This window comes from Galleria mellonella, unplaced genomic scaffold (genome assembly GCF_026898425.1).
Source record: "Galleria mellonella isolate WM207_F2 unplaced genomic scaffold, CSIRO_AGI_GalMel_v1 utg184, whole genome shotgun sequence".
Taxonomy (NCBI): Eukaryota; Metazoa; Arthropoda; class Insecta; order Lepidoptera; family Pyralidae; genus Galleria; species Galleria mellonella.
The window spans coordinates 7,037,117-7,057,961 of record NW_026442025.1 but is presented as its reverse complement, the minus strand read 5'-3'; the positions used below and the strand labels follow the sequence as shown (position 1 = coordinate 7,057,961).

At 37.7% G+C, this 20,845-nt stretch overlaps 1 protein-coding gene across 1 annotated transcript in view; it reads right to left on the bottom strand.

Annotated features, from left to right (window-relative positions):
• The window catches only part of LOC113512168 (mucin-2), a 91,961-nt gene that overhangs the window by 857 nt on the left and 70,259 nt on the right, over positions 1-20,845 (bottom strand). Inside the window, exons 2-10 of the mRNA XM_052893812.1 lie at positions 15,162-15,213; positions 12,750-13,033; positions 11,673-11,832; positions 10,224-10,397; positions 9,678-9,856; positions 8,354-8,489; positions 6,718-7,943; positions 5,638-6,392; positions 61-5,490 (exon numbers count right to left, since the gene is read on the bottom strand). Of these exons, the coding sequence (XP_052749772.1) occupies positions 61-5,490; positions 5,638-6,392; positions 6,718-7,943; positions 8,354-8,489; positions 9,678-9,856; positions 10,224-10,397; positions 11,673-11,832; positions 12,750-13,033; positions 15,162-15,213 (8,396 nt within the window). The remainder of the gene's footprint in view (positions 1-60; positions 5,491-5,637; positions 6,393-6,717; positions 7,944-8,353; positions 8,490-9,677; positions 9,857-10,223; positions 10,398-11,672; positions 11,833-12,749; positions 13,034-15,161; positions 15,214-20,845) is intronic.

The window sequence follows — 20,845 nt, the reverse complement described above, 5'->3', positions numbered from 1 at the left end:
CTCAAATCAATAAAACAATAATTGTTAATATATTACGTTAACGCTTTCAATATAACTTACCAATTTCTGACTGTGATTCGTCATAATAATCAATATTCTTAGAAGCTAGTCTTCCAACTCTAGGTGACTTTACTTCATTCTCTGCTGGGAATGGGGGAAGGTACGTAGATGGAGGATTAGTGCTACTAGGTCGGAAAGGCTGAGGACAGTTAGGGTCTCTGGACCCGGGATAACATGAACTAGGAGTAGAAGTAGGGGATTGTGGTGTTGATTTTGGGCACCTAGGATCCGATGAACCTGGATAACAGTTAGGTCTAGATGTAGGTCGGGGAGGTGTTACAGTTGAAGGTCTTGTCGGTTCTTGACAATTTGGATCAGGAGATCCTGGATAGCATACTGGTTTAGGCGGACTTGTTTTAGAACATCTAGGATCTGTAGAACCAGGATAGCATTGTGGTAGAGTAGTTGGTGGAACTGTAACTGACGTTGTTGGTGTTTTAGGACAACGTGGATCTGTTGAACCTGGGAGACAATTTTGAATAGTCGAAGAATATATTGGAGGTACTGTAGTTGTTGGTTGAGATGGCTGAGGGCAGTTATGATCACGTGATCCTGGATAACATATTGGCTTCGAAGGTGTGGGTCTAGGGCACCTAGGATCGGTACTACCTGGATAACAGTTGGGCTGTGAAGTTGTTGGTTTAGGACACCTGGGATCTGTAGATCCTTGATAGCAGTTAGGCCGTGAAGATGATGGTGGTAGATAAGTAGGTGGTGTCAATGTAGAAGGTCGAGGTGGTTGTGGGCAATTAGGGTCTGGTGATCCAGGGTAACATACAGGTTTCTGAGTAGTTGTTTTAGGACATCTAGGATCTGAGCTACCAGGATAGCAGTTGGGACGAGCTGTGGTTGTTGGCTGCGGACATCTTGGGTCTGTGCTACCAGAATAGCAGTTGGGACGAGCTGTGGTTGTTGGTTGAGGGCACCTTGGATCTCTACTGGCTGGGTAGCAGTTGGGTTGAGAAGGTGTTGTTGGTTGTGGACATCTTGGATCTGTATTGCCTGGGTAGCAGTTTGGACGAGGAGTAGTTGTAGGTTGGGGACACCTTGGATCTGTGCTACCTGGGTAGCAGCTAGGTTGAGAAGGTGATGTTGGTTTTGGACATCTTGGATCTGTGCTACCTGGGTAGCAGTTAGCTTGTGAAGGTGTTGTTGGTTTCGGACATCTTGGATCTGTACTGCCTGGGTAGCAGTTTGGATGAGAAGTAGTTGTAGGTTGAGGACACCTTGGGTCTGTGCTACCAGGAGAGCAGATGGGACGGGCTGCAGTTGTTGGTTGGGGACATCTTGGATCTGTACTACCTGGATAGCAGTTGGGTTGGGTAGGCGTTGTGGGTTTAGGACACCTTGGATCTGTACTACCTGGATAGCAGTTGGGTTGAGAAGGCGTTGTTGGTTTTGGACATCTTGGGTCTGTGCTACCAGGGTAGCAGTTGGGACGAGCTGTGGTTGTTGGTTGAGGGCACCTTGGATCTGTAGTACCTGGGTAGCACTTGGGTTGAGAAGGCGTTGTTGGTTTTGGACATCTTGGGTCTGTGCTACCAGGATAGCAGTTGGGACGAGCTGTGGTTGATGGCTGAGGACATCTTGGATCTGTGCTACCTGGGTAGCAGCTAGGTTGAGAGGGTGATGTTGGTTTTGGACATCTTGGATCTGTGCTACCTGGGTAGCAGTTAGTTTGTGAAGGCGTTGTTGGTTTCGGACATCTTGGATCTGTACTGCCTGGGTAGCAGTTTGGACGAGGAGTAGTTGTAGGTTGAGGACACCTTGGGTCTGTGTTACCAAGATAGCAGTTGGGACGAGCTGTGGTTGATGGCTGAGGACATCTTGGATCTGTGCTACCTGGGTAGCAGCTAGGTTGAGAGGGTGATGTTGGTTTTGGACATCTTGGATCTGTGCTACCTGGGTAGCAGTTAGGTTGAGAGGGTGTTGTTGGTTTTGGACATCTTGGATCTGTACTGCCTGGGTAGCAGTTTGGACGAGGAGTAGGTGTAGGTTGAGGACACCTTGGATCTGTGCTACCAGGATAGCAGTTGGGACGAGCTGTGGTTGATGGCTGCGGACATCTTGGATCTGTGCTACCTGGATAGCAGCTAGGTTGAGAGGGTGATGTTGGTTTTGGACATCTTGGATCTGTGTTACCTGGGTAGCAGTTAGGTTGAGAGGGTGTTGTTGGTTTTGGACATCTTGGATCTGTACTGCCTGGGTAGCAGTTTGGACGAGGAGTAGTTGTAGGTTGAGGACACCTTGGGTCTGTGCTACCGGAATAACAGTCGGGGCCAGATGTGGTTGTTGGTTTCGGACAACGAGAGTCTGAAGATCCTGGATAACAAATAGGCCTTGACGTTGATGGCGGTAAATAAGTAGGAGGAATCAGTGTAGTAGGACGTGATGGTTGTGGACAATTAGGGTTTGGTGAGCCGGGATAGCAGTTAGGACGCGGAGTCGTGATTGTTTGGGAGCACCTTGGGTCTTTGCTACCAGGATAGCAGTTAGGACGAGCTGTAGTTGTTGGCTGAGGACATCTTGGGTCTGTGCTACCAGGGTAACAGTTTGGACGAGGAGTAGTTGTTGGTTGGGCACACCTTGGGTTGGTGTTACCAGGATAGCAGTTAAGACGAGAAGTAGTTGTTGGTTGAGTTGTGGTTGTTCGCTGGGGACACCTTGGATCTGTGCTACCAGGATAGCAGCTGGGGCGAGGCGTAGTCGTTGGTTGAGGGCATCTTGGGTCTGTGCTACCAGGATAGCACTTTGGGCGAGATGATGTCGCGGGTGTTGGGCATTTGGGGTCCGTAGATCCTGGATAGCATTTGGGACGAGGTGTGGTTGTTGCTTGAGGACATCTGATGTCAGTTGATCCTGGGTAACAATTAGGCCTTGAAGTCGATGGTGGCAAATACGTGGGGGGAGTTAATGTAGTTGGACGAGAGGGTTGCGGACAACCTGGATCTGGTGAGCCGGGATAACATGTTGGCTTCTGAGTAGAGGTTTGAGGACATTTGGGATCTTTATTTCCAGGATAGCAATTAGGATGTGAAGGTGTTGTTGGTTTTGGACATCTGGGGTCTGTGCTGCCTGGGTAGCAGTTTGGACGAGAAGTAGTTGATAGTTGAGGGCACCTTTGGTCTGTGCTACCAGGATAGCAGTTGGGTCGAGCTGTAGTTGTTGGTTGAGGACACCTTGGATCTGTACTACCTGGATAACAGTTGGGTTGGGGAGGCGATGTGGGTTTTGGACATCGTGAATCTGTGCTACCAGGGTAGCAGTTGGGACGAGAAGTAGTTGTAGGTTGGGGACACCTTGGGTCCGAGCTACCAGGAGAGCAGTTGGGACGAGCTACAGTTGTTGGTTGAGGACACCTTGGATCTGTACTACCTGGATAGCAGTTGGGTTGAGAAGGTGTTGTGGGTTTTGGACATCGAGGATCTGTACTACCTGGATAGCAGTTGGGTTGAGAAGGTGTTGTCGGTTTTGGACATCTTGGATCTGTGCTACCAGGGTAGCAGTTGGGACGAGGAGTAGTTGTTGGTTGAGGACACCTTGGATCTGTACTACCTGGATAGCAGTTGGGTTGAGAAGGTGTTGTGGGTTTTGGACATCGTGGATCTGTACTACCTGGATAGCAGTTGGGTTGAGAAGGAGTTGTGGGTTTTGGACATCGTGGATTTGTGCTACCTGGGTAGCAGTTGGGTTGAGAAGGCGATGTTGGTTTTGGACATCTTGGATCTGTGCTACCTGGGTAGCAGTTTGGACGAGGAGTAGTTGTAGGTTGGGGACACCTTGGGTCCGTGCTACCAGGAGAGCAGTTGGGACGAGCTACAGTTGTTGGTTGAGGACACCTTGGATCTGTACTACCTGGATGGCAGTTGGGTTGAGAAGGTGTTGTGGGTTTTGGACATCGTGGATCTGTACTACCTGGATAGCATTTGGGTTGGGAAGGTGTTGTAGGTTTTGGACATCGTGGGTCTGTGCTACCTGGGTAGCAGTTGGGTTGAGAAGGCGATGTTGGTTTTGGACATCTGGGATCTGTGCTACCTGGGTAGCAGTTTGGTCGAGGAGTAGTTGTAGGTTGGGGACATCTTGGATCTATGCTACCAGGAGAGCAGATGGGACGGGCTATAGTTGTTGGTTGAGGACATCTTGGATCTGTACTATCTGGATAGCAGTTGGGTTGGGTAGGCGTTGTGGGTTTAAGACACCTTAGATCTGTACTACCTGGATAGCAGTTGGGTTGAGAAGGCGTTGTTGGTTTTGGACATCTTGGATCTGTGCTACCTGGGTAGCAGCTTGGACGAGGAGTAGTTGTAGGTTGGGGACACCTTGGGTCTGTGCTACCAGGATAACAATTGGGGCGGGATGTTGTTGTTGATAATGTTGGTGGCGGCAAATATGTAGGAGGCGTTAATGTAGTAGGCCTAGATGGTTGTGGACATTTAGGGTCAGGAGAGCCAGGGTAACATACAGCTTTTTGGGTGGTTGATTGAGGACATCTTGGATCTGTGCTACCAGGATAGCAAGTGGGTCGACCTGTAGTTGTTTGTTGCGGACATCTTACGTCTGTGCTGCCAGGATAGCAATTAGGTTGAGAAGGCGTTGTTGGTTTTGGACATCTTGGATCTGTGTTATCCGGGTAACAATTAGGTTGAGAAGGTATTGTTGGTTTTGAACACCTTGGGTCTGTGCTACCTGGGTAGCAGTTAGATTGAGAAGGTGTGGTTGGTTTAGGACATCTTGAGTCTGTACTACCTGGGTAGCAATTAGGTTGAGAAGGCGGTGTTGGTTTTGGACACCTTGGGTCAGTACTACCGCGATAACAGTTAGGACGAGCAGTAGTTAACGGTTGAGAACATCTTGAATCTGTACTACCAGGGTAACAATTGGGGCGAGTTGATGTTGTCGATATGGGACAGTTAGGGTCTGTAGATCCTGGATAGCATTTGGGACGTATAGTTGTTGATTGTGGACATCTGGGATCTGTACTTCCAGGATAACAGTTAGGACGAGATGTGGTTGTTGGTTGAGAACACTGAGTATCAGTAGAACCTGGGTAACACTTTGGTCGTGATGTTGATGGCGGTAAATAAGTAGGAGGCGTTAATGTAGTAGGTCGAGATACTTGTGGGCAATTAGGGTCAGGTGAGCCTGGATAACATATTGGTTTTTGAGTTGTTGACTTAGAACATCTTGTATCAGTACTACCAGGGTAGCAGTTTGGACGTGTAGGTATTGTTGGTTTTGGACATTTTGGATCTGTGCTGCCTGGGTAGCAGTTTGGGCGAGGAGTAGTTGTAGGTTGGGGACATCTTGGATCTGTGCTACCAGGATAGCAGTTGGGACGAGCTGTTGTTGTTGGTTGAGGGCACCTTGGATCTCTACTACCTGGGTAGCAGTTGGGTTGAGAAGGTGTTGTTGGTTTTGGACATCTTGGATCTGTACTGCCTGGGTAGCAGTTTGGACGAGGAGAAGTTGTAGGTTGGGGACATTTTGGGTCAGTGCTACCAGGATAGCAGTCAGGACGAGCTGTGCTTGTTGATTGAGGACATCTTGGATCTGTGCTACCAGGATAGCAAGTGGGACGAGCTGTGGTTGTTGGTTGAGGGCACCTTGGATCTTTATTACCTGGGTAGCAGTTGGGTTGAGAAGGTGATGTTGTTTGTGGACATCTTGGATCTGTACTGCCTGGGTAGCAGTTTGGACGGGGAGTAGTTGTTGATTGAGGACATCTTGGGTCAGTGCTACCAGGATAGCAGTTGGGACGAGCTGGAGTTGTTGGTTGAGGACATCTTGGGTCTTTGCTACCAGGATAGCAGTTCGGACGAGTTGTAGTTGTTGGTTGAGGACACCTTGGATCTGTGCTGCCAGGGTAACAGTTTGGACGGGAAGTAGTTGTTGTTTGAGGACAATTTGAGTCTGTGCTACCAGGATAGCAGTTTGGACGACCTGTAGTTGTTGGTTGAGGACACCTTGGATCTGTGCTACCAGAATAACAGTTGGGACGAGCTGTGGTTGATGGCTGAGGACACCTTGGGTCGGTACTACCAGGATAGCATTTAGGACGAACCGTTATTGTTGGTTGAGAACAACTTGGGTCTGTACTGCCAGGGTAGCAGTTGGGGCGCAGTGTAGTTGATTGAGTACATTTGGGATTTGAGGATCCTGGATAACACTTGATACCCGTTGTAGATGGTGGAAGGTAGGTAGGAGGATTTAGAGTAGTGGGACGAGATGGTTGTGGACAATTTGGATTAGGAGAGCCCGGATAACAGACTGGTTTAGATGTAGTTGTAGTTATTTGAGGACAACGTGGATCTAAGCTGCCTGGGTAACAGTTTGGTCGTGATGTTGTGGGCTGTGGACATCTGACATCTGTACTTCCAGGGAAACATCTTGGCGTGATTAAGGCAGAGGTAGTTAACTGTGGAGTAGAGGAAGGTAAATACGTGGGTAATCTTGATGTAGTTGTACCTATTGGTCGTGAACATCGTGAATCTTTTGAACCCGGATAGCATTCAGGTCTTAGGTGACGAAGTAGACAGACTACATCTCGGATCAGAGCTACCTGGATAACAAGTAGGACTAGCTGTGGATGTTATCCGATAACATTTTGGATCTGTACTTCCAGGATAACAACCTAGTGGAGCAACAGTTGTTGATTTGATACAACGAGGATCACTAGATCCGGAGAAACATTTTGGTTGTGACGTCGATGGTGGTAAATAAGTAGACGGTGTAAGTGTGGAAGGTTGCGATGGCTTTGGGCAGTTAGGATCTGGAGATCCAGGATAACAGTTAGGTTGAGAAGGTGTTGTTGGTTTTGGACATCTTGGATCTGCACTACCTGGGTAGCAGTTAGGTTGAGAAGGCGTTGTTGGTTTTGGACATCTTGGATCTGTGCTACCTGGGTAGCAGTTGGGCTGAGAAGGAGTTGTTGGTTTTGGACATCTTGGATCTGTGCTACCTGGGTAGCAGTTAGGTTGAGAGGGCGTTGTTGGTTTTGGACATCTTGGATCTGTGCTACCTGGGTAGCAGTTGGGTTGAGAAGGAGTTGTAGGTTTTGGACATCTGGGATCTGTGCTGCCTGGGAAACAGGTGGGTTGGGATGGTGTTGTTAGTTTTGGACATTTTGGATCTGTGGAACCAGGATAACAATTGACTTTAGGAGTTGTAGTAAATGGGCTAGGACAGCGAGGATCTGTTGTTCCAGGAAAACAATTAGGAGACACTGGAGTTGTTGGAGTGATCGTTTTGGGACAACTGGGGTCATTAGATCCTGGGAAACAAGAACCTTTTGTTGTTTGAGTTGATATAGAACATTGAGGATCTGGCGAGCCAGGATAGCAGTTAGTTTGAGAAGGTGTAGTTGGTTTTGGACACCTTGGGTCTGTACTGCTAGGATAACAAGTAGGCTGAGAAGTTGTTGAAGGTCTTGGACATCTTGAATCTGTGCTACCTGGGTAGCAGTTTGGACGAGGAGTAGTTATGGATTGGGGACACCTTGGGTCTGCGCTACCTGGATAGCAGTTCGGACGACCTGTGGTTGTTGGTTGAGGACATCTTGGGTCTATGCTACCAGGATAACAGTTAGGTGGGGAAGGTGTAGTTAGTTTTGGACATCTTGGGTCGGTATTTCCAGGATAACAATTCAGTAGAGAGGGCGTTGTTGATTTTGAACACTTCGGGTCAGTACTACCAGGATAACAAGTAGGACGTGCAGTTGACGACGTTCCAGGACAACGTGGATCTTGGGATCCCGGATAACAATCAGGTTTTTGTTGACATCGAGGATCTGATGAACCAGGGTAACATTGCTGTTGAGGTCTATACGTTGTGCTGATTTCACCTGTAATTCCTTGGCAGTTGGCATCGCAATTATTTGTACATAACTGAAAAAAAGCATTATTTACATTTCATTTCTATTTTCTAAACTTTGGAAAACAAGTTTTTATGTTTTTATTTTAAAATTAACTTCGGAATGAAAAGGTACTGGTAAATCACACAGTTTGATGCAATTTTTTTATATCTGAGGAAAGGATATCATAGATCACCGAATACGGTGTAATACCCACGGTACTCCTGACGAGTTGTTACTCTTAAGGAATACAGTGTTATGCCTGTGTACCTTATAATGTTATTTCCATCACGGTAGTATACCTTCTAAATCGAAATATAGTTATGAGAGCACAGCTACTTCGTAGCATAGAACACAACACAGAAGAGTATCACAGAATACTAGTATTTCTCTCTCCCATGAGGAAAAAAAGAGTGACGATTTAAATAGTTTACTTTAATTTACCTCGACATTACAAGTGAGATACACTTGATCCGTTTCTGGGAATCTGAAAGCACTGACTTTGCTGTAAGCAATCAATGTGGCGCCGCTGTTTCCTGTGTTTGTTGATTTTTGCCAGAGATCAATGAGTTTCTTTTTTCTGTGAAGAAATTTGTTTTATCATCATCAGCATCTTACTATTGCTCTTATCCCAATTATTTATTAGGGTCGACGTAATATGTTTTTTATAGATATTACAAAAAGACTTGGCTTATACTTCTACGATCGGTTGCCTGCCTGACGTCAACCCTCTTTGAAAATGCATTTGTTTTATATCAATTTAAATTTAACACTAGATCAGGCCCGGCTTCGTATTGGTAGAATAGATAGAATGTTCTCAAATAACATATAGTCTATGTAACTTGTAGATAATGTAGCTTTTTATAGGTAAAATAATTTTTAAAATCGGCTGAGTACCTTTTGTGTGCCAAAGAAACAACTGAATTTTGCTCTTTAAAATATTAGTTTAGATATATGATAGATAATTTTTCTATTCAGTTCCAATTGCTAGCAATGCTGGTGCTGGTTGCTGCTGATGATTTTATTTCTTAGAATCACAAATTGGAGTTAATAATCTTTATTGATATATGTATTTTATTTGGAAATTAAAATATATTAATTATTGATAATTTGATAATACATGATAATATATAATTGAATTGTGTCAACATTTTAGTCTTTTTTCTTTTTTTATTATTGAAGGGCCTCGTGATTGTTCACGATCTCAACTATTGGAAATTGATAATGTGGTCTAAGATGGGGCTCGCGGACCCACGATTAGTCAATTTATATTTGACTTAAATTGGTATAGATTATATTTAAATGGAAAAATACATATAACATCATTTATCTCGACTGTGACTTGTAAGTTTATAAAGTTTGATTTAGACTAGCCTTCGAGGCCCGACATTTTTCTTAAATTTCTGTTTGGTGTAAAAATTGTTTTGTTACTCTATTTTATTCACAAAAATTGTGTTATTCTTATGTTTTCGATGATAATGATTATGATATCAGCCGTTGACTGTTCATTGCTGAACATAGCCTTCTTTTTTGAGAGGCTTTGCCAGTAGTTGCAACATTTTGCAGGCGTGTTGGCAACCGCAGTTAGGCTGGTTGCTGGTTGGTAATGTTTTAAGAGGGCTACTCCTCCCTTGACCGAGATGACTAAGGGAAGTTAATGCCTTAGTCGCCTTTTACGAGACCCCCGGGAAAGGAAGGGGTAGTCTATTCTGTACCGGAACCATACGGCTGACTTGCGTTATTAATTTAATAATGTTTTGGTACTTACTTAGGACAACCTTCTTTGTCGGTCAGTTGTATTTTATTTGTTTTAGGGCCATCGTAATTTTCGTTGTCGTACGCCCAGCAGTCATGTATCTTAAGGTTAAACTGGTTCCTGACATCTTTTAGGTACACTAGTATGGTAAGATACTCGCCAATCTTGATCGAATCCTTGAGAGGAGTAGTCTGAAATTTATGTAATGGTTATTTTAATAAAACATCTAAGTACTTAATTTCATGCTAGGTTCCTTAGATTAGGCGTAGGTAGATATCCCACGATTCATTAGCTTTCTAAAATATAAATCTTTAGCTGCATAGCCATGACATGGACAATTGTAAGTTCAACTTTTATTATGAATTTTAGATTTTACGTAAAGGTATAAAATTTTTAAACTCAAATATTTCATCTGCAATATGTTTATAGTAAATTTATTTATTTAAAGTGATTTTTTTAAATATACCTTTTCTATAAATGCTTATTCAAATTAATTCAAATCTGTCAAAAATGACGCCACCTTCATCCATTATCCTTTAAATATTTATCAAAACTTACATTTGGGAAGACTCCTTTTTGTATATCCATCCAGCACTCGACACCACCACCAGGACCCTGCACTGCGACCACATCCAGCATGTCCACCATGAAAGGCTTCAGTTTAAGGGTGTGTGTCTCTTCTTGTTTGCCAACACCTGCTGACACTTCAAGGGATGTGCTGGCACACGATACCTGGATAATCACAACAATTATTTATATAAAAAAATATGGAAATGAATATGTACATAGACTGGGCTCAGTTTAACCAGTTAGTAACCAGATAGTTTCATTGTTTCGCTATTCTTGAAACCTATAGGTAAAGTATTGTTTTATAAAAATATAACACCGGCTGTCTTATCTTACTACTTATAATCAAACTGTAACTAGGCGATGTCGGTACATGAGAAGTGTTCGTATTTAGAAAAAAATATACTATAAGGGGTCTCAATAAGATCATTGTCCGTCTGTCCGTCCGTCTATATCTTTTCTGGTATCACGCAAAAATCACTCCACAAAATTGGATATGATTTTTTTTTATGCAACTTAGAATGGCAAACAAGCTGACGGCCCACCTGATGGAAAGTGGTAACCGTCGCCTATAGACATTAGCAGTACCATGGACATAACAGAGTATACTGTTTCTACGATTATACCCCTCATGCGTTGTCATTCCTGAAGACTATGATATTCACAGTTATATTCCTGAAGAAATAACTTAACAACTGGTGTAGGTTTTATTTCGATACGCTATCTAGAAGCGACAATTTTCATTGATTTTTCTGCTCCTGAAATCCATACGTACAAAGTAATGGGCAAAAAGCTAGTAATAAGAGTAAGTAATAAAAAATAATATATATATCTTGATGACAAGGACACTATTTAGTATGGACTATTATAATTTCCTATTTGTCGTTAAAGGAAATTATGAACGGATGTAAATTTTAAAGCATTATATATTTTTAAATAAGTTATTACAATTTTCGTCACAATTTCACATTGACATACATTTAGTGATTTATTAGTGGAAATTATGTAAATATGATTGCTTATAAAAATTCCTATAATAATTTACTAAATTATGTGTACAAGTATGCTGTGTGGTGATGGAGAAATACATGTAATGCATCATTTCTTTCTATCCATAGAATGTTTTAAGAGGCAAATCTTATTAATTATACATGTCGGAAATAAAATGGAGTGGTGGATTACTATATATATTCTTCATATTTTGTTATTGAATGAAAATATATAAGTAGAATAATAAATAAGTAAAATAATAAACCTAGAATTATGTAGTGCATTTCTTTAACGATTGATTTATTGAATATTTGATTGGACTTTTCTTTATATCGATTGAATAATCAACAATTATTCTAAATGTATTACATAACCCTTTATCATATTTCCCATACGCCACAATGATTAAATAAATAAGCTAAAATTGTAATTATTGAAAACAGCTGTTACCTTTCTAGCGAAGTCCAATGGTCCTTGAACAAAGTCATCGGCTTGGAAAACTAGGATGTTGTCGATGGTGCCGCAAGCATTACAAAGCGGACGGGACCCACATCCATTGAGTGGTACTCTAAACGAGTATTGAGATTCACTACCGCCGAGGGTAACATATCTGAAATTAGAGACAATAATGAATAAATAATAGTTCTGTTTACAGATTATAAGGTGCATAAACCTTGAATATTTTAACGTGAGCTTATCATCATCTACATCATCATCATCTCAGACATTATCCGTTCACTGTTTAACATAGGCCTCCCCTCATAGGCTGTCATAAGGAAAGGCCCCGAGCCACCTGCATCCACTGACTCCCTGCAATGTATTTGAGGTCGTCACTTCATTTAGTGGGGGGTCGTTCTACACTGCGTTTGCCCCTACGGGGTCCCCACTCAAGATTCTTTCTTTCCCATTGGTTATCGGTTCTTCGAAGTATGTGACAAATCCAGTATAGAAATATTATTTTTTTTAGTGAAAACACAATGTTCAAATTTAAATATAAATAAATCGTTGAAAATGTCATGAAAGACGAAATTGTTCAGGTATTTATTGTTACAAATTGTGGAAGTAAGTGTTATTGTAAAAAATAATGTATTTTAATTTATATTGAATGCCAAATATGCTGAGTACCCATTTGTTTGACTGGTTAGTCAGACAAATAAATATTTATAAGTGATGGTTATCACTTATAAATATCATAATGATTATCACAGAACATATTGTGACTTTTACAATAATGAATTGTGATTTTGTCATAGAATAGCAGTGCTTATTCTTATGTAACATGGAATGGCGATAAGACTGCCTTTTGTACCTTTTATATCTAAAATTTGATCTGTACTTTATCTTAGCGTATTTTAATTGTTTTTTATAATTCTCATTGTTTTATGTATAAAGTGTTAAATAAATAAATGGCAAATAAGCTGATGGCACATTTGAGAGACAGTGCTGTTAATAGACAGACAGACATACACAGAACTCTAGATATAAATTGATAATGTCATAATTTAAATTATTCTTAGTAACACTTACTTGCACTTAGGGTCGTTAAGATGTCCTTTGCTGTATATAATACCATCGTAGATATCAGGAAACTCGACAGTGACATCGATGTAATCGGATCCACATTGGACGTTTATTTCTGGGGATAGGGGACTATCTATAGCCCTGGATCCTCTAATAAAGTTGACCCCCGTCTCTTCGGCGCTTGCTTCGTAGAATGGTGAGAGTGCATTGTCACCGGATAATTGGAGATTTAACTCCGCCGCTGTGAGGGTGTTAATAGCATCATCTGAAACAGCTGTAGCGAGCGACAGCTACAGCGAATAAACATATTAAATTATGACCAAAAGTTTAAGGAATAAGATTAATTATTGAATGATAAGCATAGTTTGTTACAGTAGAATTTAATGAAAATATAAACAAATAAATAATTGAATCGCCCTTATACAGTCTGCTAATGCGATAGAGTAACGTAAATAACAAATCGACTAATTTGATTGAATGTTTCATTTTGTTGCTAATTTCAATTAGAACTTGTTTTTGTGATAATAAAAAAAACAGGATTATACTTTCATTAATTTAAGTAAAAAAATTATAAGTAAGATTAAAAAAATAAAATAAAAACAAGAAAAAATATTATTTAAACAAGTCTTATTTTTACAGAGATTAAGTATGTTAGATAGTTGAAATAGCTGTTATGAAGGCATAATCTCTATAGAAGATAGTTATTACTTTGAGAAACAGCCTATTTAATTTTTATTATGACAAAGTGCACTTTGTTTTAATGTATCAGATTTCAGATTTCAGTTTTACGATTTCTTTTATATCAAAACGTTACTGTAAAATGTAGTAAGACAACGTTGTTATCAAATTCGCATTCCCCGAGATCGGGCCAACAAAGTAATTATAATCATATCTATAATTTATTGTTCGCATAAACACAATGTGAATTTTTTCCACTCTCACGTTACGTGCTCAACTAAGTTACAAACTATTGAGTGTTGTGAAAAATGAAACAAACTTTATTGTTCTTTATTAACGTTGGCTAACGTCACGTCGATGTTAATTGTGATTAAACTCTTGATATAGTTGGAATGTGTAAAATTAATGACTTTAAAGGTAAAATATTATAGTTACAAAATATAGATTATGATTGGATATTGGGAAAATAATAATAAGCTAATACTAAATTCTTATATTAATTATGTATGTTTTTTGTTTAGCAATAACTCTCTTCTATAGACACTTCATGATTAGACTTTGTTAGATTATTACAACTTACTTTACGTTACTTAGTTTATTAAATCAGATCTAGTTATAGTGTAAGAATACAAAATTAAAACTATAAATTATTGTGTAATAATTCTTAATAATTATACTTGTAACAAATTTCAGTAATTTTTTTAAGGTAACTAACATTCAATAACAATCAGTTAAATCTCACCCTTTAAATTACCTCATAAATCTTAAAAGTAAGCAAATTTACAATAACTATTGTAATGAATTTATAATAAAGTACAGAATTCTTTTCCTTACGTATTTTTATCTCACTATAGTTATTAGTGTATCTATTGCATCTATGGGTTATGTTCTTTTATTGTATACGTATTATCATGAAAATAAAAGTATATATTCATTCAATAGATAGATGTGGTATTTCAGATAGTTACTTAGATAACATCTAGGTATATTTAAAACTACTTAAAATGAACGAATTGTTTATGGTTAAACAAAGATTATCTATTAGGTAGTTCTTCTATTGGTCCTTATAGTTGCAAGTACACATATTGCAAATTTACGTAAGAGCGGATTCTTTCTATTAGGCAGATTTAATTGCTTAATTTTGTTGTTTTGATCGAATGTGTATAAAAGCAGATAAGTTTGTTACAAAATTATCGATACTCATAGTTCCACCAGTACCTTCAACCTTACTGTGTTTGTTACGTCATGACAGAATGACAATGATAAACTTTTAGAATCATCAATGTTACGCAATTGTACATGCAAGATTATGTGGTTTGCTAGTTTCTTAGATAAGAATAAAAATATGTTTGCTGGCTAGTTGGCCAAGGTCTAGAAAATTAATAACTCTATGTGAGAGGTGGGCACAAAAAAATTACAAATTTTTTAACATTTAGAATCTTCAATATGATTAATTTTCTTAGTTGATTAATTTGATCGGCTTTTGTGACTGTCCCTATTATATGTTATGCAATTGTTTTTAGTAAGTTAATTATATTATAAACATTATAAGTATTTAAACAATAATAATTTTAGTTTAGTTATAAGAAATTTCACTAGGCCAAAATTTATTACTGTAAATTTTGAGAATATAATGAATTTCTATTATATATATAATAGAAGAAAAATGCATAATGAATAAAGCAGTAAGATAGATACAAGTAAGTAAAAAAAAAAATTATAAGTGTACAAGTAGCATACCTGCACGAGTGCAATCAATGTCGCAATGCGCATGACAGCCGCTTCATGGGGCCTGAAACAATAAAAAGAAAAGAATATAATAATAAAATCAATAAAATCATTAGGTTTATGTTTAATCTGCAAGCTGTATTATATTACAACCACATATGTGGAAATTACATAAAAATAAATTACATTCGAGAATGAAATATTTGGAAAAGGAAGGGTATAGTTTGTGTTCTGTCTATAAGGGCACTCGTAAATTTTGCATTGACCATGGCAACATTGAGTTTTAAAATAATCAGCTGTAATAATTGGCGACGATCTTTGTCAACAAAACAAAAAAAAAAGATTAGTTATTTTCATTATATACTTTTAGTACACCTAAATAAAAAATTAGACATAAATTAAATGAAGTCATTATTTTATTAAATTGGTATGGAATTTAATTAATATGTTGTGTATGGAAATGCACATTTAGTATTCCGAGACACAATCTTAATTAAGGCTAATTGAATTTTAGCTGTAAAATAGATGAAATCAAAAATATGCAGTAACATGAAAGTAAATGTTACGTACAAGTAAAATTGTATACATCATATTATAATTATTTATATCGGTTACAAAGTAGCTAGCAAGAACGTAGTAGAAAATTTAATTTGTTTCTTTTTTTTAAACCAAACAATAAAATATAATTGTCAATAATGTCAGGCATTTGATACATAAGACAAATAAGGATATCGATGTGAAATATTGAAAGATTGTCATATTTGAACAGAACTTTCATAACGTTCTATTGACATATTGATTTGGAGGTGATAAAATTTAAGTTCAGCAGCATTTGACATAACACAGACTCTACTAGTAAATGCAAATAGACAAATGGATTGTTGCAAAATATGTTGAAACTACGACTTATCACGACAGCTAGTCCAAAAGTTTACTATATTTTTAATATTCTTTTTTTATACAACTTAGAATAGCAAACAAGCTGACGGCCCACCTGATAGAAAGTAGTAGCCGTCGCCTATAGACATGAGCAGTACCGTGGATATAACAGACTATACTGTTTCGCCCATGATACCCCCCATGCGTTGCCATTCCTGAGGACTCAGGTGTTATTACTCTGTACCCTGTAAATTCACGCCATTTCCCATCCTTCAAACCGAAACACAGCCATGCAAACACAACTGCTTCACGGTAGAAAAACGTATGCGACAGAGGTACCCAAACAATCGACTTTTGTACAAAGTCTCCCTCTGGTATGGTTGATGCATTTTTTATGCAACTTAAAACGGCAACCAAGCTACCGTTCCGCTCTATAGAAAGTGTGAATACTATATCGACATGAACGGCACTGGACATCGGAGAATTTTTTGATGAGCTATTCTCCAAGAATCACAGGAATGGCAACTCATTAGTGATGATTAAGGTATTTTTTTAATAGATGATAATGAAATGGTAACCCCTCCTGCACTAACGGGATACGCTGGCGGGACACCAGTGAGGAATGATAGGTGGGGATGAAAAGGCAGGTCAGTTAACCTATCGTGATTAATACACCTAACATTCAGCACGATGGTTTCCAGATGGAACCATGTGGAGGTCGACCTGACAGGGTATATTGTTAGCAATGGAACTGGTTGTCCGCATTACTAACAATTCCCCCTTCCTCTGATTATGGTATTGTCTCCATACCCAGACATTTTAAATTGAAACGCAAAGGACGTTTATGAAAAGAGGTTTAAAATTAGTAAAATATCGCGTAAGGTCATTATCTTGGGATTTGTACAAAAGTATTCTACTTGGGTACCTCTGTCCCATTCATGTTTCTGCCATGGAATAGCTGTGCATGACTGTGTTACAGAGTACAGAGATACCTAACACCTTAGTCCTCAGGAATGGCAATGCATGGGGCGTATCATGAGCGAAACAGTATACTCTGTTATATCCATGGTACTGTTCATGTCTATAGGCGACCGTGAAACTATATGGTACAGAGGCATAACACCTCAGTCTCAGTAATAAGCGTCTATGGATAAGTTTCTTATGCCACTTACTAGATTGTTATTATATGGCTTCTAATACGGTAAACGTTGTATAAAAAATCTGAAGTAGTTGAGTGTGTCAAGTATGAGTCACGATTATCTTTCAACGCTAAACGCCGGATATCTCGTTCTATCTCATGCATGCGAAAACGTATCTATCTATACTAATATTGTAAAGAGGAAATATTTGAGTTTGGTATGTATAGATTTTGCTTGTAATGGTTAAACTCAAAAACTATCTACCCGTTTTTAAAAATGATAGAAAGCTACATTATCAGTGAGTAAAATAAGTGATTTATTATTTTCATAAAGATTAGAGATCCTTACGAAAATTATTATAATGGTTTTTTTATGCATCTGAGAATGGCAAACAAGCTGACGGTCCATCTGATGGAAAGTGGTAACCGTCGCCTATAGACATGAGTAGTAGCACGGACATAACAGAGAATACTGTTTCACTCATGATTCGCCCCCATGCGTTGCCATTCCTAATATAATAATATAAATCAATATATCAAAAAATTGCCTATTAAAGCTAATTTTATATAATCTTTAATATTAATTTATCTTTCCATCTCACTACCCTTGCAAAATGAGGTAGATGGTTAGTCAAGAGATTTGTTGAGGTTTTATTTATGTTACATTTAAAAATAGAACTTATTTATTTTCTTGTTATGTCAATGAGTATTTTGTTTATTAGAGAACGTCATTTTTAAATATCACTATTATTGTACTAGGGAAAAATATAATATATCTTTATTTAGTATTTTCTATTTTATTGTTCTATCCTAACGAACCCTTCACAAGATTAATTTGAGTTTATTTTGTAGTATCTTGTAGGAAGATGAAGAGATTTGGGTGGTTAAGTTAGCTATTGATTATCAAATATAATCAATTGAGAGGATTTACCGTGGGGAATAGTGTTGAATCTTCGTTTTATAATTTTAAGTTTGTTTAATTATACAAAACTAAGAGTAAAATAAATCAAATGTGCAATATCGATAGGAGGTTACGCATCAGTACACGAGACTTTAATTGAGAGGTCGAGTTGAGATTCGTGAGGTCATGATGAGCCGACTACGGTTCCGTGTTCATTTCGTCATCGTCAATACTTACAATTAAAAGGGATTAATAAACACATTTACACATTATCGTTAATTGATATGAACTACATAACTATTTATTGAGATGTATGAGTTATCTAAACGCTTCCGTTTGTGGTGAGAGGTATGTATGGTGTATAGTTATGAATGAGATGATGTATGAAAGTGGATGTAGTAATCACGTATGACTGTTCCATTCGAATTTGAATAGATGTTTATTATCTGATCTTTAACAATAAAAGAATTAACAAACAAAAATAAAAATACAAGATTTTTTATTTATGAATAATGCGTATAAATAAATGGATATTGGAACAAAATAGTTTTGTTCGATATTTTTAGCCGATATAGTATAAAAAATACTATATAATTATAAATCATTATTACATTCAGCTTTTAAAATGCATAAATGTCATGGCAACGCATTAAAAATTTATGTTATGTTCATGGTAAGAAAAAATCAGGTGGGCGTCATTGTTTGCCATCAAATTATATTAAAATAAATAAATAAATAAATATTTAAAAATTTATGTCAGGCAAGAAAAAAACGATATCAAATTATATTAATAAGTATAAATAAACATTCAAAAAATGACGACGACATTAAATTATATTAATAAGCATAAATATTCATTTCGTCAAATTTTATCATCCAAGTTCAAATTGTTTAAACAAAATTGTTTACAAAGATTATATTTTGATTATATTTATTTCAAGGAATATCTTTATTAATTTTGCATTAATTTTTAAGCAATTTTAAAATCATTATATTGGCATTGATTTCAATCGTTTTTCTTGAGACCGATAAATTTTACCCCCATTTTACGGAATATGTACCTTACTTATTATGTAAACGGTACTCGGCACACGGCAATATAAATATATACTTACAAAATAATAATTGCTAACAAATAACTTTATTGATTCCAATTGAGTAGTAAAATATGTTAATTAATATCATCTTCGTGACTGTTACTTAGGATTTGAATTGATTTGAAACATTATTTGGGATTAATTGCATTTTACGAGATACAAGATTAATTTATAATTTTTTGGTAGAACTCATAGTTATTTCATCATCATATTTTATTACCTGAACTAACACGTTTTTATATTAAACCATAATTTGTTTGTTATAATTTTTAGTTCAATCATACGTCTGATGCCTATCAACATAGTTTTTTATGCAACTTAGAATGGCAAACAAGCTGATGGCCCACCCAATGGAAAGTGGTAACCGTCAACTGTAGACATAAACAGTACAAATATGCAAATATATAAATGTCAAATCAATCATTGTATTTGTGTAATGTGGCTTATATTACGCGATTGTAGTCGTAGGTAAAATAATGATTTGTATAAGCCAAGTATATTTGTAAAAATTGGATCCACCTAAGAAAATGTGTAGTCACGTATTAAACTGTGTTTTTATTTTATATTTTTAAAGATATACTTTGAAAATAGTTGCAATATTATAGTGTAAATTGCTCGCTCCTACTTTAAATTTTCTATAGTATAGTAGAAAGACCCCATAAAATCATGCCATAAATGCGAAATCGCGGTAATGCAAAATAGTGTGTAAACTTTCTGTGGCTACAAGTTTGGTAATACTGCGTGTGGTAAAGCGAAATAGAAACTAGTATGATATGTTCGATTTAAAATCTGAATGTTACCTTTATTGCAATGTGATATTTTGACCTTAAGTCAGACTAATTCAATAAGAGAATAAGATATCATTGGATCCTCAAGTGGAGCAGAATTGTGAATCTTAATTAAAGAGATCTAAAGAGAGAAACATCAAATCAGATATAGAGGAGAGAATAGTAATATTTAAATTCTAATATTTTTTGTGAGATCAGGAAACTTGAGGGCGGGAGTTGAAGCCTTTCTTTGACATTTTCCTCACGTAGTGCTTTTACTAAATGAGCTACTGCATTAGACACCGCTTCGGTTTTGTTACCACATAATAATTATTAGAATTTAATATAATTTGCCGTGTGGTTCCGACATAGGATAGGTTATCTCTTTCTTTCCTATGGATGTCGTAAGAGGCGACTAAGGGAGAGCGAGGGATAGGCAGCAGCGCCCTCTTAAAACATCTTCAAAGTCTTACTGCGGTTGCCAATCCGCTTGCCAAGCGTGACTGCTACTGGTAAACCCCCCCAAGAGGTAGGCTGCAGTTACAGTTAAAGTCTGATATGATGACGATCATGAATATTAATAATAATTTTATAACAATTTGGAATTCGAAATTGCTGAGTCTTTAGTGATAATAATTTTATTGTTTACTGTTTTTCATTTAAGTTGTATGTTTTAGCTACGAAAAAGTCTACTCACCCATTGTTGGTTAGTAAGCTATACTAATCCCAGTATTACAAAACAATGACATAATGCGTGATCATTAAGTCCACAACAATTAATCGCAGTTCTTACAACAATAGATACCAATATTTCCCAAGGTTTTGCATTTCTGAACATTTGAATGTACAATAATATTAAGTTGTATCATAGCTCTTTTTTAGCACAAGTAATTTAACCATTCTTAATTAAACCC